Raw genomic sequence first — 25,236 nt, forward strand, 5'->3', positions numbered from 1 at the left:
TATGTAAACCTAACCTGCAACTATTTGCACTATTGAATAATAGAGATCTATATTTTCTAAAACACTGGGATGTCTGGCTTCACAGCCCACATTATGTATCTATAGGTGCTATTGCATGTTGATTGTTCCTTCCTCTGTCCCTTTCTCGCTTTCCACAATTCTTTTTTTGTTGTCTACTCCGGGGGACCTACTATACCTGCCCTTTATCGAGGCATATGGCACATTGCATTGTATGTTATGACGACTCACCCTTCTTACTTACTTACTTCTTACTGATATCTGAGGTATCCTGGGGGGATGCTAATGGTTTGAGTCAGGGGGTCTAAATTGATGGAAGAGTAAAGCCCTCGGTGTATGAGCCAGCAAAATTGTCCACTTGTCCCTGATGTAAGACAGGATCTGGCACCAATATGACTCAATATGAGAGCAAGTCCATACTCCATGCCACAGATTGGTAAATGGGGTAGAGCATTTGGGGCAGGCAGTAATGCAGTCCGGGCAATCAAGGGAAGGTAAAATATTAAATCCATATAAAGCCCTATGGGACAATTTTTTATAGGTTTCATGCCACCTCTCATTAATAATACAGCGGAGGACAATATTCCAGCCATTTAGCAACAAATAGAAAGAGCGCTTCGGCACAGCCACCACAAAATACCGAGCAAATGGAACAGGTGTATGCAGGTGCAGGACAGTTCACGTGACCCTTTAGACGGGGTGCTCAGTCCGGAGACATTGAATAGTAACGTTCATGAAAAGCAGAAAGACGGCACTCACCAGACTAAAGGGATCAGATGAATTTATTCGTGCTACCAACGGATTACAGCATGGGGAGATGAGGGGGACACCACGGGGTTATAGCTATTTCGTGCACTGGGCGCACTTCAACAGGTGGTTTGTTGAAGTGCGCCCAGCGCACAAAATAGCTTTAACTCAGTGGTGTCCCCCTCATCTCCCAATGCTGTAATCTGTTGGTAGCATGAATAAATTCCTCTGATCCCTGCAGTCTGGTGAGTGCCGTTTTTCTGCTTTTCATGAACGTTCCAGCCATTTAGTATGCATTCAGAGATGTTGTCACCCAGCACCCAAGTGGACCAAGAGGAGAAAACAGAGGTCTGGACAAATTTAAGAAGTGCTCACCTAAGGGATGGGTATATCATTGATATCGGTAATTTGCAGGGTCTGGAACCTATCAGATTATTTAGCTCATGATTCCAAGCCTCAGTAGTTAGGTCAGGCAAACAAGTAGCAAAGAAGGAATTAACTTGATTCAGGGGTAAAGCGTGAGATGGAGGCAACTCATGTAGAGACAGCAGGGATTGCTGTGAGAGCCAGCACCTATGTGGTTTGTCTATAAAGTGCCAAGCCGTTGTCAGACCCTTCTCTTTCCAGAGGTCGAACACCTGTTATGGAATGCTCTGAGAGAATTCAGGGTGTTTCACCAATGGAAAGTGTTTGGATACCAAAAATGGCAGTCCGAATAATTTCCGGACCTCCTTCCATGACACCACCATGTCTCTCAACAAGATGGAATGCTGAAGGGCTGGCACATCCCAAGGAGCTGCCAGTTCTCCTTCTAGGTCACAGACAGCATGGAAGGAGGAGCCGTGGATCCAATCTGTAACAAAATGGAATAAACATGACAAGTTATAACCCCAAATATTAGGAAAATTGAGCCCGCCATCTTGTTTACTGAGCATAAGTTTTCGCAGTGCTATCTGTGGCCTCTTCAGGTTCTTGATATCTATATGTTTTAACAATAAGGGTAAGGATTGCAAGGGTTAAAGGAGTCTAGCGAAGCTTATCATTTTGATTAAGTGACACCTGAATTCTAGCCATGGGGGCAGTGTAGACACCCGAGATATAATTACGAAAGGGTCCATGTAATCCTATTGGCCCACATTTATCATTGTAGTGTAGGTGAAGCATTTTTTACCTTTTTTTTGTGTGCTGGTAATGTGTAGGAGCACCAAATTTATTAAATGGTCAAAGGGCATTTGATAAATTTTGTGCAGGTTACATTTTCTGAAATTTCTCTCTTCACATACACCAAAAAGCTACACCATGTCTGGGCCGGTGTAGTTTTAGAGACTTTTCAGTGGCTTTGCGCCTTTTTTGCTCCTTTTCACACAAAGGCGCAGTTGATAAAAACCCTTCCATATCATGTGTATTGCCAAAATCAGTGGATTGCAACTCAAAATCAGCAGAAATGTGTAAACAAAAAGGGGGCAAAAAAAGGCACAAAAAACCCTGCTTGCTCCTTTTTTGCCCCTGTTTTAGACACAAAAAAACAGTCTAAAGACAATGATAAATGTGGGCCATTGTGTCTAGCACCAGTCCCAGCCAGTCTCAACGGACTTGTCAAATGCCTTTTTCGGCATCCAAGGTTAACAATGTCGGCCGTTCCCCCGGAAGGGGCTGGTGCTGTAAATGGTCTAGAACCGCCATGACCGTCCTCAGATTCATAGTGGCCGATCTGTTCCTAATAAAGGCCACCTGGTGGGATCCAATCAAGGCCAGCAGGAAGCGAGACAAATGGTCAGCTAAAATTTTGGATAAAATTAATGACCTGATTAATTAAAGAAATGGGGCGATATGAGCCTGGATCACTTGCGTCTTTAGCTGGTTTTGGCAATAATTTAATGTAAGCTAAGGAGGGTTCCTTGGACAACGAACCTGAGGTCAAAATTTCCTTAAATGCATCTTATAAGACTGGGGGAGACCTGAGTTAAAGGGTAATTAATGTATGCAGAATAACTTCACAATTGCATGTTATTAAAAAATATGCTTCTTTCTATTTAATTTTCCACTTTGAAGAAATGACCACTAGGGGTCTCCCTACCAGTCTTGTCAGCAAGCATTTCAGACTCATGCTGGAGTCCTTAACACCACGAGCTGCCAGTCTGCTTTGTTCACAAAGGAGAACACTCAGAGCTACCAGCCTGCTTTGTTCACAGCCTGTTTAGCTGTGAACAAAGCAGGCTGGCAGCTCTGAGTGTTTAGGACTCCAGCATGAGTCAGAAATGCTTGCTGACAGGACTGATCAGGAAAAATACAATAGAAAGAAGCATATTTTTCATTAACATGCTATTGGAAAGTTATTCAACATTCATTAACCCCTTCAGGACCAAGCCCATTTTGGCCTTAAGGACCAGAGCGTTTTTTTGCACATCTGACCACTGTCACTTTAAACATTAATAACTCTGGAATGCTTTTAGTTATCATTCTTATTCCGAGATTGTTTTTTCGTGACATATTCTACTTTAACGTAGTGGTAACATTTTTTGGTAACTTGCATCCTTTCCTTGTGAAAAATCCTAAAATTTGATGAAAAATTTGAAAATTTTGCATTTTTCTAACTTTGAAGCTCTCTGCTTGTAAGGAAAATGTATATTACAAATAAAAAAAAAATTTATTCACATATACAATATGTCTACTTTATGTTTGCATCATAAAAGTGACGAGTTTTTACTTTTGGAAGACACCAGAGGGCTTCAAAGTTCAGCAGCAATTTTCCAATTTTTCACAAAATTTTCAAACTCACTATTTTTCAGGGACCAGTTCAGGTTTGAAGTGGATTTGAAGGGTCTTCTTATTAGAAATACCCCACAAAAGACCCCATTATAAAAACTGCACCCCCCAAAGTATTCAAAATGACATTCAGTCATCATTTTAACCCTTTAGGTGTTTCACAGGAATAGAAGCAAAGTGAAGGAGAAAATTCACACTCTTCATTTTTTACACTCGCATGTTCTTGTAGACCCAATTTTTAAATTTTTACAAGGGGTAAAAGGAGAAAATGTATACTTATATTTGTAGCCTGATTTCTCTCGAGTAAGCACATACCTCATATGTCTATGTTAAGTGTTCGGCGGGCGCAGTAGAGGGCTCAGAAGGGAAAGAGCGATAAGGGGATTTTGGAGAGTACGTTTTTCTGAAATGGTTTTTGGGGGGCATGTTGCATTTAGGAAGCCCCTATGGTGCCAGAACAGCAAAAAACCCTCACATGGCATACCATTTTGGAAACTAGACCCCTTGAGGAACATAACAAGGAATAAAGTGAGCCTTAATACCCCACAGGTGTTTCACGACTTTTGCATATGTAAAAAAAATATATTTTTTTTCACTAAAATGTGTGTTTCCCCCCAAATTTCAAAATTTTCCAAGGGTTAATAGCAGGAAATACCCCCCAATATTTGTAACCCCTTCTCTTCTGAGTATGGAGGTACCCCATAAGTTGACCTGAAGTGCACTATGGGCGAACTACAATGCTCAGAAGAGAAGGAGTCATATTTGGCTTTTTGAGAGCAAATTTTGCTCGGGGGGCATGTCGCATTTAGGAAGCCCCTATGGTGCCAGAACAGCAAAAAATACCCACATGGCATACCATTTTGGAAACTAGACCCCTTGAGGAATGTAATAAGGAATAAAGTGAGCCTTATTACCCCACAGTTGTTTCACGACTTTTGCATATGTAAAAAAAAAAAAAAAAAAATTCCACTAAAATGTGTGTTTCCCCCCTAATTTCACCTTTTTGCAAGGGTTAATAGCAGAAAATACCCCCCAAAATTTGTAACCCCATCTCTTCTGAGTATGGAGGTACCCCATAAGTTGACCTGAAGTGCACTATGGGCGAACTACAATGCTCAGAAGAGAAGGAGTCATATTTGGCTTTTTGAGAGCAAATTTTGCTCGGGGAGCATGTCGCATTTAGGAAGCCCCTAAGGTGTCAGAACAGCAAAAAAAAACCACACATGGCATACCATTTTGGAAACTAGACCCCTTGAGGAACGTAACAAGGGGTACAGTGAGCATTTGCCCCCCACTGGTGTCTGACAGATCTTTGGAACAGTGGGCTGTACAAGTTTTCATTTTCATGGACCACTGTTCCAAAGATCCGTCAGACACCTGTGGGGGGTAAATTCTCACTGCACCCCTCATTACATTCCGTGAGGGGTGTCGTTTCCGAAATGGGGTCACATGTGGGGTTTTTTTTTTTTTGCGTTTGTCAAAACCGCTGTAACAATCAGCCACCCCTGTGCAAATCACCTCAAATGTACATGGTGCGCTCTCCCTTCTGGGCCTTGTTGTGCGCCCCCAGAGCACTTTGCGCTCACATATGGGGTATCTCTGTAGTCGGGAGAAATTGCGTTACAAATTTTGGGGGGCTTTTTTCCCTTTTACCTCTTGTGAAAATGTAAAGTATAGGGCAACATCAGCATGTTAGTGTAAAAAATAAAAAATTTTTACACTAACATTCTGGTGTAGACCCCAACATTTCCTTTTCATGAAGGGTTAAAGAAGAAAATACCCCCCAAACCTTGTAACACAATTTCTCCCGAGTACGGCGATACCCCATATGTGACCCTAAACTGTTGCCCTGAAATACGACAGGGCTCCAAAGTAAGAGCGCCATGTGCATTTGAGGCCTAAATTAGGGATTTGCATAGGGGTGGACATAGGGGTATTCTACGCCAGTGATTCCCAAACAGGGTGCCTCCAGCTGTTGCAAAACTCCCAGCATGCCTGGACAGTCAACGGCTGTCCGACAATACTGGGAGTTGTTGTTTTTCAACAGCTGGAGGCTCTGCTTTGGAAACAGTGGTGTACCGGATGTTCTTATTGGGGGAGGGGGGCTGTTTAGGGGTATGTGTATATGTAGTGTTTTTAACTTTTTATTTTATTTTGTGTTAGTGTAGTGTAGTGTTTTTAGGGTACAGTCACATGGGCGGGGGGTTACAGCGAGTTTCCCAGCGCAAAATTTGCTGCATCTCAAGATGCGAGAAACCCACTGTAAAAGCCTCGCCCATGTGAATGTACCCTGTACATTCACGGGGGTGGCGGGGCGGGGGGGGGGGGCTTTCATCAGCTGTTGCAAAACCACAACTCCCAGCATGCATGGTCTGTTAGTGCATGCTGGGAGTCATAGTTTTGTAACAGCTGGAGGCACACAGGTTAGGAAACACTGAGTTAGAAACAGACAATGTTTCCCAACCAGTGTGTCTCCAGTTGTTGCAAAACTACAACTCCCAGCATGCCCAGACAGCTGAAGGGCATGCTGGGAGTTGTAGTTCGGCAACATCTGAAGGGCCAGATGTTGCTGAACTAAAACTCCCAGCATGCCTGGACAGTCAGTGCATACTGGGAGTTGTAGTTTTGCAACAGCTGGAAGAGCACAGATTGGAGACCATTATACAATGGTCTCCAAACTGGGGCCCTCCAGATGTTGCAAAACTACAACTCCCAGCATGCATGGTCTTTTAGTGCATGCTGGGAGTTATAGTTTTGCAACAGCTGGAGGCACACAGGTTAGGAAACACTGAGTTAGAAACAATGTTTCCCAACCAGTGTGTCTCCAGCTGTTGCAAAACTACAACTCCCAGCATGCCCAGACAGCTGAAGGGCATGCTGGGAGTTGTAGTTCGGCAACATCTGAAGGGCCAGATGTTGCTTAACTAAAACTCCCAGCATGCCTGGACAGTCAGTGCATGCTGGGAGTTGTAGTTTTGCAACAGCTGGAAGAGCACAGATTGGAGACCATTATACAATGGTCTCCAAACTGGGGCCCTCCAGATGTTGCAAAACTACAACTCCCAGCATGCCCGGACAGCCAAAGGCTGTCTAGGCATGCTGGGAGTTGTAGTTTTCAGACTCCTAGAAGCAGCAGTGAAGATCTTCACTGCTGCCTCTGAGGACCACATACTTACCCGTCGCTGCTCGTCCACGTGGCCGGTCCCGCGCTGCTCCTCGGTCCCGCCGCTGGATCAGGTAAGTCCGCCGGTCCCCTCGTGTCCCCCCCCCCTATCCTGCAGGTCCCCGCGAGCCCCTGCAGCGCTTCGTCCCCCGTTCTGCCCGACTTCCAGGGGCGGGCAGTGCGGGGGATCTGAACTTTCACCCCAGATCACTGTGATTGGTCCACAGGGACCAATCACAGTGATCGCTGACCAGGACCATCAATTGATGGTCCTGGGGGTGAAGCAGAAGTTGTCCCCTGCTGGAAACAGCGGGACTTCTGCCAGTTAACCCGTGCGATGCTGCGCATCGCCGGGTTAACTGCATGTCATTTATAAACGCCGGGATGCGCGAACGCACTGCACAACCCGGCGTTTATATATGACATTCTGCGGGAAGGGGTTAATCTAAAATATATCAAAAGTTTACTTGATGAGAGGTACACTTTAAGAGAGATTTATAAAATTCTGTAATTCACTTTCTTGATGTAGAAGTTTGTAAAAAACAAGATGGTTTTTCTACAACACTATAGTAAACCCACAGATAAAAACAATATGTTGCATTGCACTAGTTATCATGCCCCTATAGTATTTAAAGGGTTACCCAAGAGTCATTTTGTTAGAGCACGTAGAATATCCAGTAAACAAAACAAATATGAAAAGAATAAGAGCAAAATCATAAATTTGTGAAGAAAGGGTACAGTAAGAAAGAGGTTATATGAATAAGAGATAAAGTGAGAGAAAACCTGAGAGAAATCTATAGGATAAAAAAAACAAAGGGCGACAAGAAAACAAAGGAATGAGCGTGTAATGTATAGATTCAGAAAACATGCCATATGGGGGTGAAAAGTGCTCTGCTGGCGCACTACAGGTCTCGGAAGAGAAGGAGTCACATTTGGCTTTTTGAAAGCAAATTTTGCTCTGGGGGCATGCCGCATTTAGGAAGCCCCTATGGTGCCAGGACAGCAAAAAAAAAAACTCACATGGCATGCCATTTTGGAAACTAGACCCCTCGGGGAACGTAACAAGGGGTTAAGTGAACCTTTATACCCCACAGATGTTTCACGACTTTTGCATATGTAAAAAAAAAAATGTTTTTTTAACCTAAAATGCTTGTTTTCCCAAAAATGTTACATTTTTAAAAAGGGGAAAAGCAGAAAATACCCCCAAAAAATTGTAACACAATTTCTCCCGAGTACGGCGATACCCCATATGTGACCCTTAACTGTTGCCTTGAAATACGACAGGGCTCCAAAGTGAGAGCGCCATGCGCATTTGAGGCCTAAATTAGGGACTTGCATAGGGGTGGACATAGGGGAATTTTACGCCAGTGGTTCCCAAACAGGGTGCCTACAGCTGTTGTAAAACTCCATGCATGCCTGGACAGTCAACGGCTGTCCGACAATACTGGGAGTTGTTGTTTTGTAACAGCTGGAGGCTCCGTTTTGGAAACAGTGGCGTACCAGACGCTTTCATTTTTATTGGGGAGGGGCTGTGTAGGGGTATGTGTATATGTAGTGTTTTTTACTTTTTATTTTATTTTTTGTTAGTGTAGTGTTTTTAGGGTACAGTCGCACGGTCGGGGGTTCGCAGTAGTTTCTCGCTGGCAGTTTGAGCTGCGGCAGAAAACTTACTGTAGGATGGAGCGCAGGTCGTTATCCATCTGACCTGATTGAAATCAGACATTGTTTGTATGAAGTTTTAAACAGAATATACTGTGAAGCTAAAATAATAAAAAATAAAAGTCTATGAATTGGAGAATGCATCCGAGTTCGTAACTTCACTATATGATGTTGCCAAAAATCTAGCTCATGCCACTCTGTCCAGGTACACTCTATATAAGCTGTGTTATTGAGCATTATGATATATCTCCTGCCTGTTGATTTGTGCCATTCATTCCTCACATACATAAAGGAAAATATGTGTCAAGAGACTTTGGTGTTTTGAAACTTGTCTCACAAAGACATTTTAATAGTTTTTTTTAAGTATTACTGTTGTTAGAAACAACTTTGTTAATTTAATACTTCCCTACAAACTAAGCATTTTCCTAATATACTTCATTAAAAAACATTTTGCTAAAGATATGAAAAATGTTTTTAAAAAATGGCCACTATGGGTCCCTGTCTCTTTAATTTTACAAATGAACCCTGTTATCCTAGGCTATTTGGTCCTAGCAACCAGTAATTTGGACCTGGGGGTGTGGTTATCTCTCTCTTTCCCTGCTCTGCTTGTGCCTGTGCCTCAGTACAGTGTATCAGGCAGCTTTCTCTGAATCCTTATAAGCTCCAGACAGCTTGCTGCCTTTTTTTTTTTTTAGAAGAGGAGCATTTCCATGCACACTGAAAAGCAATAAAAGGTGCTTAATTATTATTTATATTCAAAATGATTTTTCCTTTGTCATTTTATGAATTTATTTATTTTGTATCTGTATCTTTTGTATCTGTATGTCATGGCTCTATTATAGTTCTAGAAAGCATGCATTTTGTGCACAAAGCTTGGCAAATTTAAAATGTTTATTATTTGGCACTAAAAAGAGGTTTTCCTTGTGTATTTGCACCATATAGAGGTGCTCATGGCTGCATTAGAGTTATAGAATGTGTGCACTTTGTGGACAAAGCTTAGCAAATGTAAAAAAAAAAATTGTTTGGGCAGGCCTCCTGAAAAGGGAGAAGGAGGGGGAGGAAAGGAGCAAATGACCCTAGCTTTTAGGAAAAGTTCAACAGCAGTGAGCACAGTGTAAGTATAATGAAAAGGTAAAAACATGCATAATATTATGTATAAAGGTCTTATAAAGGTCCGTATACTTACTTGAGCATTTATGTAAATGTTATCCAAAATGACAGCAACGCTTTAAGTATTATTGCAACTAATTCAATTCTGTCTAATAGGGCTGGGAATTATGGGAATTAGACTTAACCCTCTGTGTGCTGCTTTCTAACTTCAGCAAAAGAAAATTTAAGAATTTTTACTTTCACAACACTGGACAGAGCTTTAAATGGCACCTGAAGGATGATAACTGGAGATTGTATGGGCATGTGGGAGTAGTACAACCTCTAGGGAGATATTTTGCATATCCAAAGCTAGATATTTGAAATGTATTTAAAATCTATTATAAACCTCACAGATTTCTGAGGCATATTTTCCTCTGCTTTCAACAATCACTAACTGTTTAAAGGGTATGTTAACAACAAGCTGATCATAAAGTGTCCCCCTGTTAGCAGTAGCAGTGATCAGCTGAAAACTGTTCTGCGAGAAAATCTAGCAGTAATTGGTCTCTGCAGTGCCATCCGCTAGAGAAATTAACTATTAAATGGTGCCCATTGAATTCTAAAGGTTGTCTGGGTAATGCAAGGTATGTCAGATTCCCTAGAGTCAGAGACACTATTTTCACCTTTTCTCTAATCTGGCCAAGAGATGGGATAATTGAACACTGGATCCCCCTCTGTTTATTTAGGACTCCATAACAGGGTGTTATATATATATATATATATATATATATATATATATATATATATATATACACATATATAAAATGGGTTTTCAAAACCAGACAATGCCATTAAGCTGAAAGGTGTAAGGTTTTGTTTTTACTGATAGCAGACTGTAAGAATAAATGCTTAAGTAATGATTTGCACAACAGAGGCAAGATAACACAATCAAATAGGGTAAAGAGGTAAAATTGTATTATAGGTTAGAAGACCTTAAGTGCTAGATGGATGCGATTTTATATCAAACCTTTAAGACCAGACATTTTTTATCAGTAAATGTGCTGCTCGGTAAAGAATGTGAAACAACTGCATCATTTAGGGTGGTGGCAGAACATCTACTGTTGCAGTGCCATCTGGTTGCAGATGGGTTAAAAGCAGCTGGATGTGCATGACTGCTTCCAAAAAACTAATTCATTTTGACAATGCCGTGTAAGGATAAAAGAAGGGAAATAATCGTGGTGATTAAGGTTGGAGTTTACTATCTCTACCTAAAATGAGAACCTGCAGCAAAGACAGAGCCCACTGCACGCAATTAATGAACATAACTATATACATTTTACATATTTTGAAAGGGTTATTTAATCACTTGGAAGACTGGCAAAGGGTTGGACACTTATTCTGTTCCCTCCCTTCAATGCAGTTGGCACAGCAGACAGCGTCGTGTATCCTGAAAAAGAGGGAGGAACTTAGCTTAGACCTTTGCAGAAGGCCCCGTGGCTCCTGATATCAACTACAATCAACAAGGTGCCTCCTATTGTCTCACCTGGAAGAAATTTCCTTAAAAGAAATGAAAATATTATTTTGTTGCTGGAAATCCTTAACACTTTAACTTGCCACAAGACACAGAATGTGACTGAAGGTCAGAGTCCGCAGTTACTAGAGATGACCTTACTAGCACATTTTCATATGACATGAAGACTGTATTGGGCTTCCCTTTTGACCACATCCGGTGCAGTGTTCAAGAAGTGAGGAATGATGGATACTGAGCCCAGAATGGCAGAGTTGGCAGAGGAACAGACATCTCCAGGGGCTGTGTGTCATTCGGTTATCTTCTTCTGCTCCAAAGGAATGATTGAGGGTGTGGTTGTGTTCCTCTTCATTTGGCTACTGATTCAGGTCCTCCTCAATAAACATCAGGAAGGTGCAGATATTATTTACGCTCTTCATCCTCCTTTTTTTTTCTCGAACCCACCATTACTATTGCTTATATGTTGTATTGTGTGCACAGTATCTCTGCATATAACTTACCAGCTTGTTATTCTAATATAAAATCTAAATATCAGTACAGTTAAAGAGCAATGATAAGATGTAAGGTCCTTTTTATATTTAGAACAATATTTCTTTTAAAATTTACACTTAATACATGAAGAAATATTTGAATAGCTTTTCTTTTCTTTATATCCTTACTATGTTTATTTTCTCTATAAGTGATGTATTTGGCCACATATTTTAATGATGCACCGCACTGTATTGTTTTTAAAGCATGCTTCTAGTATTCCTTTTTGTTAGTTATGGGGCAGGGATAGAAGAGCTCAATTAAGTTACAATCATACAGTTGGGCACATGTATCACATATTCTTGAAATTGCTGTACAACCTGTTCTTTTACTGTCTGATTATGCTGTTTTCCAAGAAGATAATAGGGCTGAGCAAATATGAGATCTTAATGGTTGCTTATCTTCCTGAAAACAAAAGAATCCTTGTCACCTCTGAAATATTTTCTCAGGGATTGGTGGGATTCAACCATACATATTACAGTAGATGGTCGGCTAGTCCTGTGAACACATCCACTATATATTGCCAATTTTAAGGGAACCTGTTATCACTTTAAGCTTCCTAAGCCACGAGTCTCCGGAATAGTCCCCAGTGGTTTCTTCCTACCCAACCAGCCTAAAATGATAGATCTTTTCCTGTCTGGTTATAGCGAGAGATCTATCAGTCAAGGCCGGTGGGGTCGGCAGAATCCACTGGGAACTTCCTCTATGGTATGCAGCATGAAAGAGGTATGCCTACCTCTGAATGAGTCTATAGCCTGGAGTCTGTAGTTTTTGTTAATATGTGATTTGCCGAATATAAGGAGTTGCTCAGTGGTGATCGACAAAAGGGTTAACTGTCAGCATGTGTTGGTATGCTCTGGCTGTGTGTAGCAGAGTGAGGGAGGAAGTTCTCCCCTGTACAGCTTCAGATGATGTCACACCTGCTGGGTAACGCCCCTTCCCAGTCTGTGAATCTGACTGAGACTGAGCAGAAAATACAGAGCAATATCAAGGTAGAAAACTAAAAATAATACAAATAAAGGTAGGGGGTGGTTCATCATGATGGGGGCAGTGAACAGGTAGGATTATAAAATCTAACAAGATTATGACAGGTACTTTTTTTTTTTTAAAGCAAAGACTGGATTGGGCAGAACTTCTCACTTTTCATTTATATTTGTGGATTTGTGTTACTAAAAGGAGCACGTACATGCCACGTCAGACCCGATGCATGGCTCATTCTTGTTCTTGTCATGGTCTGTATAATAATATACATTTATCATTCAGCGGTGTGACATTTTAAACAGTGTATTGCATGCATTACTCATATTAATGATAGGTTTATAATGTACAAATATGTTTGCACTGATTTCCATATCACAAATGGTACAATAGCACTTAGTCAAGCTGTAAATTACACTGGAGTGGTGTTATAGTGCAGGATATGCACTTCAAATTGTTTATGAATTTTGAATTTGTTATTTTAATTATGAATAGTTGACTAGGGGTGCAGACAAAATCGATTAACAGGTTAACTGAAGGAATTTAGGAGAGCAATCTGGAGGATGCATTCAAAGTCCCATAGTAGAACTTCAAATTTGAGCCATATATTGGAGGCAGTAACACTGAACTAGCCAGTTAGTTCGTAAAGCTTACATATTCTACTTAAAGAGGGTTTTAGGGAATATTGAGCCATCATGATACTTACAGTCATGGACATAAATGTTGGCACCCCTAAAATTTTTCTAGAAAATGAAGTATTTCCCACAGAAAAGGATTGCAGTAACACATGTTTTGCTATACACATGTTTATTCCCTTTGTGTGTATTGGAACTAAACCAAGAAAAGCGGGATTTCAGCATTATTCTTAGTGCTGGCTAGTATAACAAATTTTTATTTATATCTTATTAACAATATTGAAGGCAGTTGTACCTGCAGTGTACACCGCCTTTCTCTTTCTTTATTTACCAGTGGGCATTAGTGGAATTAAAACCATGTATCTGCCAACATCCTACATGTTTCGCCACTACAGGTGGCTTTATCAAGGATGCAGTGGCGAAACATGTAGGATGTTAGCAGATTCATGGTTTTAATTGCACTAATGCCCAGTGGTAAATATAGAAAGAGAAAGGCGGTGTACACTGCAGGTACAACTGCCTTCAATATTGTTAATAAGATATATAAAAAAAAAAATGTTGTTATACTAGCCAGCACTAAGATTAGTGCTGAAATCCCTCCCAACTAGTTCCGAACGGGAACAGTGAGATATATATACTGGGAAGGATAGTGGATCACATCCAGTGGATTTAGTGGTGATTTTAACAATTCTCCTGGTTTGATTATTAAAATAATAAAAGTTATGTTTGATAGGAGCAGGGATTAGGAGGAATCTAGTGCCTTATGGGCACAATTGTTGCTTAATGTTATATATCCTCCCCTCTTCTTGGGGCAAATATATAGTTGTTGGTTAATAAAAGCATTCATTACGAATTTCATGAAAAATTTTATTTTCAACGAATGCGAATATCGCCGCAATTCTATCATGCAAATCGCTTCATTAAACTCCATTTAGTGCCAGCCAGGCTCCAGGGTATTTAAAATGATGGATCCACATGTCAGTACATGGGGCAAGGAACACTGGGAAGGCGGCAAGGCAAGGAGGGAAGGCTGGTAGGCGGGATGACCCTGAATCACATGCAGGATGCAGCCTCAGCAGCCAGTCACCCCTGTGATGTCACAGCCCTATATAATTGGCAGCCATATTGTGGCTTGTCACTTCATTCATTATATTGCAGAGAAATAGGACGGACAGCCTGTGCGTGTTACACAGAATAGCTCATTACAACAGCGTTTCACCTCCTAGTCACATCAGCGTTCTGGTAGACAGAGAGCAGTGTTTTTTTTTTCACTGAAAAGGATTTTTACTGCAGTCATTAACCTCCCAGTCACTTTCTACAGCATTTCATTGCAGAGAGGGGCAGAGAGATGTGTGTTGCCTCATACATTTCAACAAGCTGCCTCAACTTCATAAACCTTAGCAGAGGAGGCAGGAATAATTTTTCAGTATATCTGCTGGTTATGCTAGTCTGTAGACGGTATAATACCCAGCATTCCATTCCTAATTGTCAGTGAGAGAGTGCAATTTTGGGTTTAGTACACAGCAACTGTGTACTGCCGGTGTTGTGCAAAAATACGCATTTTTAAGCGTACTGTAGCGCATTTTTCTGCTTTCATAAGTGCATACCACATACCTACATCTAAGTAGTGTACTACTTTGTACCTGTTAATCTGTCAAGGGCCTACATACTGTGAAAGGACAGCCAAAAGTAATCACCAGCTGGTGTTTTACTCCAATACGTTTTTTAAGTGTACTTTAGCACATTTTTCTGCCCTCATAAGTGCATACCACATACCTACATCTAAGTAGTGTACTATTTTGTACCTGTTAATCTGTCAAGAGCCTACATATTGTGAAAGGACAGCCAAAAGTAATCACTGGCAGGTGTTTTACTCCAATAATTTTTGAAGCGTACAGTAGCGCATTTTTCTGCTCTCATCAGTGCAAACCACATACCTACATCTAAGTGGTGTACTATTTTGTACCTGTTAATCTGTCAAGGGCCTAAATACTATGAAAGGACAGCCAAAAGTAATCACTGGCTGGTGTTTTACTCCAATATGTTTTTTAAGCGTACTGTAAAGCATTTTTCTGTCCTCATAAGTGCATACCACATACGTACATCTAAGTAGCGTACTATTTTGTACCTGTTAAACTTTCAAGGGCCTAGATACTGTGAAAGGACAGCCAATAGTACACACCTGCTGCTGTTCTAGAGAAATACTGTTTTAAGTGTAGGGAAGCTGTACTCCCCTCATATACGCAATAAGTATTACCTTACATATTACATTACCTAAAAATATTTTATGCTATCACTAGCTACCTTAAATGTTCAATTTCAATTTTAAAATTCATCTTTTAATTTTAGGGATTGTGAAGCCCTATTGTCTACTCATGCTTCAGCCACCTCCAGGCTGTGGCATTCAGACACTATATGGTCTCTTCATGCTGCCACAAACTCCAGACTGTGCCAGTCAGCCACTATATGGTCTCCTCATGCTTTAGCCACCTCCAGACTGTGCCATTCAGCCACTATATGGTCTCCTCATGCTTCAGCCACTTCCAGGCTGTACCTTTCAGACACTATATAGTCTCCTCATGCTGCCACAAACTCCAGGCTGTGCCATTCAGCCACTATATGGTCTCCTCATGCTTCAGACACATCCAGGCTGTACCATTAAGACACTATATGGTCTCCTCGTGAGGCCACAAACTCCAGGCAGCCATTCAGCCATTATATGGTCTCCACATACTGATGCTACCTCTAGTCATTGTGCCACCATGTGACTCCTTGTTAGATTTGGTCCTTTGTAACCACATGCTGGGGCCCGGGACACAAAAACTTGGGAGTGTTAGCTAAAATTTCAATTTAAAAATCTTAAATTTCAATGGTCTCCTCATGCTTCTGCCAACTCCAGGCCTTGCCATTCAGCCACTATATGGTCTCCTCATACTGATGCCCCCTCCAGGCTCCCGCCATCTCACATGTGACTCCTTGTTAAATCTGGTTCTTTGTACCCAGACGCCGGGGGCCCGGACCCTAAAACTTGGGAGTGTTAGCTAAAATTTAAATTTCTAAATCCTAAATTTAAATTTCAAAATTTTAAATGTCAAAATCTTTAATTTCAATGGTGTCCTCATGCTTCTGCCAACTCCAGGCTGTGCCATTCAGACACAATATGGTCTCCTCATGCTTCAGCCAACTCCAGGCTGTGCCTTTCAGATACTAAATGGTCTCCTTATGCTTCAGCAACCTCCAGGCTGTGCCATTCAGACACTCTATGGTCTCCTCATGCTTTCGCCACCTCCAGGCTGTGTTATGCAGCCAATTTATGGTTTTCTGATGCTGCTGGGCCTGGGACATAACCTACAAATATTTTATGATAGCACTAGCTAACATAATTCTTCAATTTCAAAATTCATCTTTTAATCTTAGGGATTGTGAAGCCCTAATGTCTACTCATGCTGCCGCCTGCTCCAGGCTGTGTCATTCAGCAACTATATGGTTTAGTGATGCTGCTGGGCCTGGGACATTAACTTAAATTGCAATTCCAGGCTGTGTCATTCTGCCAGATTATGGTCTTCTCATGCTGCTGCCACCTTTAGGCTCTGTCATTGTGCCGCCATGTGAGTACTTGTTAGATTGGGTTTTGTAGTCATACAGTATTAGTTAAAAGTAAACACCGGGACATTAAACTTTGGAATCTAATATAAATCTTAAATTTGAATTTAAAAAAATATGTAATCTTTTCAAGACTGAGGCCCTATGGTCGTCGACATCATATTACCTGTGGAATTATCATAAGAATCCAATGAAACAGCTTGGAGTGATAACAATGAACCATAACTGATTAAATTAAACATTTGCACTCTCATAGTCAGGGGGGCGCTGAGAGGCAGGGGCTGGAACAGGTGGTATCTCGTCTGGCAGAGGACCGCCAGCTCGATCCTCACCAGAATGGGTACTCAAAAAATTTTTATAAATTCTAATAAAATAAAATAAAAATAACATGAAAAAATCTCTTTATCCTCTTCAATTTTGACACCAAATGGTCTACCTGCTGCCACATCGATGCTCTGCAGCAGTGATTCTAATAGCAATGCTTGTAATCTGCATGTCATACTGAATAACAGTATTAGTTCACTAACAGAGCACACTCCCTATGCATGTTAGAACAAAGAAAACTGTTCTACACCCCTATTGAGGCTCTCTGTAGGCCAGAAATAGCCATTTTTAATACAGATTCATCGCAAATAAATTCGACCCCCAACATTTTTTTTCGGAAAATTAGGCTAATCGTCCGAATATTTTTTTTCAAAGGTTCGCTCATCTCTAATTATCATGTTGTGTAATAGCGCCCTTCTTTAAGGCATGGTACCATACATTTAGTGGTTTGTGTCCCTGGTATAGCAGCCCAGAATAGCACAGTCTGATTCATGTCAAATTATGATTCTGAGGCTTACTGGGGCACCACAGCCCCTTCAGTCAGTTAATCAACCTTTAGAGGACACATAACGTAAATTACTTTGTACTTTGTGCACCATGTATTTTTATACATTTAAGTCATGAAAATGAAGAGAGCGCAGGAGGTGCACTCTCTTCATACACAACGGGTCCCGGCTGTTATCAGCAGCAAGGACCACACCACTAATGGCAGAATCAGTGATCCCGCTGATGTCCACCATTAACCCTTTAGTAAATACCGATCACGATATCTACAGAAGTGTGGGGGGGGGGGCCTTGCGAACACTTATTGGAACATCTGCAGCATGATCGTGGGGCGGTGTTGGGTGCAGATTTTGGCTAGAGCACCCTCCTCCGTGCTGCTCCTCCGTGATCCACTTGGATAGTCCATTGGCAGTTAGGCTGCACAAGTAGTGTGCAGCCTACTGATCAGTGCTATGCCTTTGCATAGCATTGAACAGTAATAGCAATCAAAAAAGGACTCTAAAATGTAAAACAAACAGTAAATAAAGTTTTTAAAAAAATTGAAATAAGCCCCTCCTGTAATAAATATTGAAATCACTTCCCTTTTTTATTTTACAATAAAAAAAAATATATATATATATGTATACAAACATATTTGGTATCGCCATGTGGGAAATGTATGAACTATTTTAATATAATGTAAATTATCCCATATGGTAAACGCCGTAAACTATTAACCTTAAGGATGCAGGGTGTACAGGTACACCCTTGTCCCCTGGTACTTAAGGATGCAATGCAGGACATACATGTACACCCCAACGCCTTAAGTGGCTTTGAAGCAATCGCAGGAGCTTCGCTGCCGCTATCAGTCATATATCTCTTTAATGCCCAAAAGTGAATAGCTGTTTGTGATAACTAAGTGTATAGATCTAATGCCCTAGACGGATATGGATAGCTAGTTTTTACATAAATGCGAACAATTCTAATTCGTCATTCAAACCAAACAGAATTTAGGTATTCAAACGCCAATACTGTCGCTAAAAACTTAATATGGGCCCCTGTATACCATATAACATAAACCAATAAAATTACTATAAAAGTCAGCGCTCTATTGGACTTAAAAGTATAATGTAGATAAGTTATAAAAATCTAAAAAGAATAGTGTATACCTGATAATGATGTATCTTATGAAGCTGGAAGTGCTGGAGTGTCCTTAGTTTAATATCATGCAATATCGATCCTTTGTAGTAACGGCTCCTGGAAAATCAGTCTTTTAATCCTGGAGTTTTTCTCCTATAGTTCAAATGATGTCCGTTTGGGGATAGCAGGAGTCAGCCCCGGCCGGTGGCGTCTCTCCTGCCGTACACCCCACTGCAAGGTTAGCTAGATGGAATTAGTGTGGGTCGTACATGCAGTCCAAAAAATCCTTCCAATGCGTTTCGGAGACTGGGCGGTTTCTTTCATCTGGGAATATAGTTTTCAGGACTTGCTTGTCTTAAGGTGCTTGTTAGCGGGATTCCTCTTAACTTACGGAGAACTTCGTAAGCATTATCATCCTCTTAACTTGCGGAGAACTTCATGAGCATTATCATCCAAATCCTTCATCCAATGTAACGCAATTTCTCGTAATAGTATGATAGTACTTATAAAAACCTTTTTATGCAAAGGAAATCCTTTATATGCAAATGAAATGGGTACGGAATGTTAAATCTAGATGGATATGGACAGCTAGTTTTTACATAAATCCAAACAATTCCAATTCGGCATTCAAACCAAACAGAATTAAGGTATTTGAATTAAAAATCTATTTGGATTCTGCCCGAGATAGCTGTGCTATATAGTTGCCTCTCTCCAGTAGGGAGTTATTTTTTCCAAACCGAAAAACGTTGATCCTACTCCTGATTTTTTAGGTTTCTCTGCATAATGAATCGAAAGAGGGTGCCCCTCAAATCCCCTCTGAATGTTATATAAGTGTTCTGATTTACGTGTGTGTAACCCTCTTTTTGTTCCAACTATATATCTTTTGTCACATGGGCACTTAATACCGTAGATCAGACCTGTAGTTTTACAGTGTATTTGTTCCCTAATTTTATATTCAATAGAGTCTTTTCTATTTTGCATAAATGTCACTGGGATAGTGTTTTTCATTGTTGTGCAAGCCTTACATGTTCTGCATGGGAAAAAAAACATTTTTGATCGGAAGAAAGTTCTTTTTATCCTTCATTTGGGTCTCTATAGAAGTTTTTATAGTAGGGGCTATTTTAGGTTGGAAGATGGAGCTTTGGTTGCTATATTAGGTCATAATGGGCACATCTATAGTATCACCTTCATTATTGCTTTTCCATTGATTGTTTTCTTTCTATTTTCCTTCTCCTGGTTTGTGTTGATCAGTGGTTCTCTATTTTCCTTTCTTACTTGTAGAACTTTTACTACCTGTGTTTTTCCATATCCTTTATTTACAAATTTATTGAGCATCTTTTCGGCTTCCCTGTTGTAATCATTTATATTGCTACAATTCCTACGTATTCTAAGGAACTGACTGTGAGGGATATTGTTTAACCATATATATTGTTTAACCATGGGTGATAAAATTATAGGGGAATATATACCTAACAAACCCACATTCATTTATAGGAAAGCACAAAATTAGGGAACATACACTGTAAAACTACAGGTCTGATCTAAGGCATGTTGAGAGCCCATGTGACAAAATATATATGGGTAGAACAAAAGGGGTGCTACACACACATATATCAAAACACTTAGATAACATTCAGAGGGGATTTAAGGGGCACCCTCTTTCGGTCCATTATGCAAAGAAACATCAAAAATAAGGAGTAGGATCAACGTTTTTCGGTTTGGAAAAAATAACTCCCCACTGGAGAGGGGGCAACTATATAGCCCAGCTTTCTCGAGTAGAATCCAAATGGATTTTTAATTTGAATACCTTAATTCCATTTGGTTTGAATGCCGAATTAGAATTGTTCGGATTTATGTAAAAACTAGTTGTCCATATCCATCTAGATTTAACATTCCGTACCCCTTTCATTTGCATATAAATGATTTCATTTGCACAGAAAGGTTTTTATAAGTACTATCATACTATTACGAGAAATTGTGTTACCTTGGATGAAGGATTGGGAAGATAATGCTCATGAAGTTCTCCGCAAGTTAAGAGGACCATAATGCTCACAAAGTTCTCCGTAGGTTAAGAGGAATCCAGCTGGCAAGCACCTAAAGACAAGCAAGTCCTGAAAACCGTACTCCCAGACGAAGGAGACCGCTCAGACTCCGAAACGCATCGGAAGGATTTTTTTTGGACTGCATATACGACCCGTAGTGATGTCACTACCCACACTAATTAGATCTAGCTAACAATGCAGTGGGGTGTATGGCAGTAGAGAGCCATTGGCCGGGGCTGACTCCTGCTATCCCCAAATGGACATCATTTGAACTATAGGAGCAAAACTCCAGGATTAAAAGACTGATTTTCCAGGAGCCGTTACTACAAAGGATTGATATTGCACGATATTAAACTAAGGACAATCCAGCACTTCAAGCTTCATAAGATACATCTCATTATCAGGTATACATTTATCTTTTTAGATTTTTTTAACTTATCTACATTATACTTTTAGTCCAATAGAGCGCGGACTTTTATAGTAATTTCTTTGTGATAACTAATTCCCACGCTTTTTGTTTGCATGTTATATTGTTTTCTTATCAGTAATCCTGGAGAGTAACATGTTATTTTTTTCCATGACTAGACTCCGAACTGATACTATTGTTTAATAATCTTTGCACAGAGACCACTGCAGCACATATTATTATCATTATTATTATTATTGTTATGCTTAGCATTACACAACATAGAATTTTGTGGTAGCATTCTTGGATATCATACAGGGTAATATTTGCACAACTACTTGGAACAAACTATGTATTTCCCATGGTTTAGAGGAAGCTTGACAACCTTTTTTTTTTTCTTTGTAGCAAACACATACATCATAGATATGACACAAAACAATGTTTAAGAGTTTAACATTCTGGCTTCATGAAACATCAAACACATGAAAGTAAATAGTAATATTAAAAATAATAATATGTTCGTGTCAAAGCATTTCCAGATCAAGTAGAGGAAACAATAATGGAATTACTCACTACTGTTGAAGGAATAATATGATCACCTTTTAATTTGTGTTCCAGAATTTTTGCCAGGGCTTGTATATTTCTTAGGGAATTACTCTGGATATCTAGTGGATCATGTGCCTACAGCTTATTAATATTTATTTCACATACAGTCACTATAAGGTTTCCTAGGCCTGTTTCACATGAGCCTATGAGTAAACTTCCATAATATTGTTCTGAAGTACAGACATATTGTGAATGACATTTCATTCTTTTTCCTGTACTATAAATACTGATAGGCAGGTAATAGATCTCTATTAACAGATACAGTACATATGAAATACAGATTAAATATTTATGACAGACTAATGCAAAATGGATCATATACTGATCACCTTCAAACGCATTTGTGTTTGAATCCATGTCCATAGACATTTCTTCCACAAAACAGATACAGTAAAATTAGCACATGCTGTGTTCTTAAAATACAGGTGTATTTTATACAGCAATGTGACTAGCCCCATAGATTAATATTAGCTCTGTATAAAAAGTAGATGTACTATGAACACATAATAGGCTTACATGAAAGTGACCTTAGGTTGAGTGGGCAGAATTAAATTCCGATTATACATGCCCATAAAAAAAAAATTGAGATTGGTCCACTTGTGCAGGATTAATATTAGGTAAAAAGTGGTTAAAAATAGCTATGGACTAAAACACAGGCTGCTAACATCATAGATGTCTGTGATGCTATGCCATGTCATTGGCTGCTGAAAAGTTATTGATAGTAAGTAAGTATATAGATTGCATGAACAGATAAAAGTAGAGAAACAGTTGCTTGTATCTCTAATTCTTTGATGTGATTTTCTAATTATTTTACTCAGTCCACTTGCAGGTGCTGCTGGGAGCTGGTCTGGCACTTCTGTGCTTCTGCCTGCTGCTTGGCTGCGCCATCTGTTGGCACAAGAGCCGCAAGCCACAATCTTCAGCCAGCAATGATGATGGAGACAAGGGCTGTACACAGCAGTGTAACAGGGACATGGAGTTGACATCTGACAGTTTTGCAAAGCCTATTAATGTTACTACGCATCAACAATATCAAACTCTGGACATTACCCCAAAAAGTGGGGGTGAAGGATTACCGGCACAGTCCCAACAGGAACTGAACTGCCTTTCTGAGAGGAATCATTCTGTTAGAGCATCTCTGCCCAGTCTCTACCAACTATCATCAAAGACTAAGCGTGCTTTGAAGCGTAGGAGTACAGTTATGGGAGGAAGCTCACTAGATGGGGATCGTGCCAGGCTGGTGAGGATGCCACAGTCTAGCACTGAGCCCAGTGGGTTATCTTCTATCAAACAAAAGTCTCGGTTACTTGTGCACTTTACTTTATGTTACTCATTGGCTGATGAAATGTTAACGGTTACTGTCACAGGATTTTCCAATCTGCCAAAACGATTGTATCAGAAAACAGGCTCTTTTGTCAGGGCCTTTCTCCTACCTGGATTTAAGGAGCCACACTCTGAGACAGAGGATTCAAATGGCATACAAAAGTTCACCTTCTTTGGATATAAACCAGAGGATTTAGAGGACAAAACCCTGAGGCTAGCAGTATATGCCCGCAACAGAAGCTCAATGAGGGAAGGCTTCATTGGGGAAGTATTTTTTTCCTGTGCCAGTTTGGACTGTTACTCTGAGGCCACTCCAGAGTTTACGAAAGAATTGTCAATAACAAAAACCAAGCTAAAGAAGGTCAGTGTTGTCCCTACTGCACCCCTCATAACAAAGTGTTACATTGGCCTTGATTTACTAAGAATGGAGTGTCGTTTTCTTTGTGGGTTTTAATTCTATGCAATTTTTTTTTACCAAGGTATTTACTAAGATTTCCCTACATTTTCCACTTTTCCCTACATTTTGCTTTTTTTTTTTTTTTACATATGCCATGATTTGTCGGTTTTTCCTCAGCACTACATTTTCTGTGGAAACCTTAGTAAATATGTTAGCTTTTTGTGAGAATATTGGGGACACGACCCCTTTTTGGCGGCCACGCTCACTTTTTTCGACAGCGTTTTTCGGGTTTTCTCAGTAAAATGGAGAGTTAGTCTGTTTTTTTTTTCAATTCTGGCACAAATTCTGGCGCAGACAGTATTTCTGGTGCAGAATCTGGCGCACAACCCGACAAAACATGTTGGGTTTACAATAGAAAATCAGGGCCAATGTCTGCATTAAAAAGGTTTATACAAAAAGGTGTTCATTTTTATTACACCAAAAACAAATCTCTAGTAACCAAAATTGCACGAAATCTTTGTTGTTTACGTATTTAGGGGAAGTCTCCTCATTGTAAGCACATATGAACTCAAAAGGATATACCCATCTGGGACATTTATGGCATCTCCTCAAGAAAAGTGATAAATGTCCCCTAGATGCTGGTCCCAACTCTGGGACTTGAACCTATCTTTAGATTGAGGGCTCTCCTGCCCCTCTAGCCTGTTTACAGCGGCTGCATGTGATCGGGAAGCCAAAAAACAACCAAAGCAGGTGAGTTATTGCATAACTCCCATTGACTTAAATGGGATTAGCACAAATGGCTTAGCCCTGTGAGCTTCAGCGGTTTTTGGCTTCCCAACCTCCTTAGGTGGTCACAAACAGGAGGCCAGGGAGCCGTCCCTCTGAAGATAAGTGCAGGTCCCAGAAGTGGTAGATGGCAAGTGGATAACAGTTCTCACAGCCATCAGCTAATTTACATGTGAACGAAACCTAAAGGATTTGTCCAGTTTATAAAACCCATTGTCATACACCTTATTAGGGAAAGTTCAGGACCCTCATGTCTTGGCCAGAGTAGAAGGCAGTGTTAGGGTACGTTCACAAGGTCAGATTTGATTGCGAACTAGGGGTGTGTTTCCCACTGCCAGTTTGAATGGGGGCAGACTCTCTGTGGACTGTCAGGAGCAGATTTTTGACTGCGTAATTTCCACTGTTGAAAATCTGCCGCAGACCCTTTTGACTTCAATAAGATCTACTGCAGATTTTCCGCAGTATAAATTCTGTTGCCCAAAATTTGCCTGTGAGTGCTGCCCCTCAAATTCGCAGTGAAAAAAACACACACTGTGAGTTCACATATAAATCCACTCTTGTCAATGTACCCTAAAGGGGTACTCCCCCCCCCCTAGACATCTTATCCCCTACCCCTTTAAAGAGAATCCCTATCTTTGGAGATCCTGTCCTGTCTCTCATTACATAGACAACCCATTAATTTAAATGGGCACTATGTAATTCTTTAGGTCTTAGGCCATTTTCACATAAGCATATTAAATGATACCTGTACAGTTTTATGCACATAATACTACCTAAGTGTCCTGATGCAACCACTCATAGTAATAGGGTTAAAAATTGCATCTGTGCTAATGTTTGTGTGAAACTGTCCTTAGGCTAGGTTTTCACACAGGGTTTTTTCTGGTGTTTTTAGAAAAACTGCCACTGCAGTGTTTGAGCCGAGGTGTAGTAAAATGAATACAAAATATAAAAGCAGGGCTTATACTTCTCCTTCCTGCTGGATCCACTTCTGACATTGGCTCAAAAAAAAACGCCTGTG

At 40.4% G+C, this 25,236-nt stretch overlaps 1 protein-coding gene across 3 annotated transcripts in view; it reads left to right on the forward strand.

The window, feature by feature from the left end:
* LOC130368664 (synaptotagmin-4-like) overlaps positions 1-25,236 on the forward strand; it is a 99,593-nt gene that overhangs the window by 51,635 nt on the left and 22,722 nt on the right. For 2 of the 3 annotated variants that reach the window (XM_056572663.1, XM_056572662.1), the window contains exon 2: positions 22,531-23,396. In XM_056572663.1, the coding sequence (XP_056428638.1) occupies positions 22,531-23,396 (866 nt within the window). Of the gene's footprint in view, positions 1-10,868; positions 11,361-22,530; positions 23,397-25,236 lie in introns of those variants that run through there. The other variant, XM_056572661.1, reaches the window with a different exon arrangement.

This window comes from Hyla sarda, chromosome 4 (assembly GCF_029499605.1).
Source record: "Hyla sarda isolate aHylSar1 chromosome 4, aHylSar1.hap1, whole genome shotgun sequence".
Taxonomy (NCBI): domain Eukaryota; kingdom Metazoa; phylum Chordata; class Amphibia; order Anura; family Hylidae; genus Hyla; species Hyla sarda.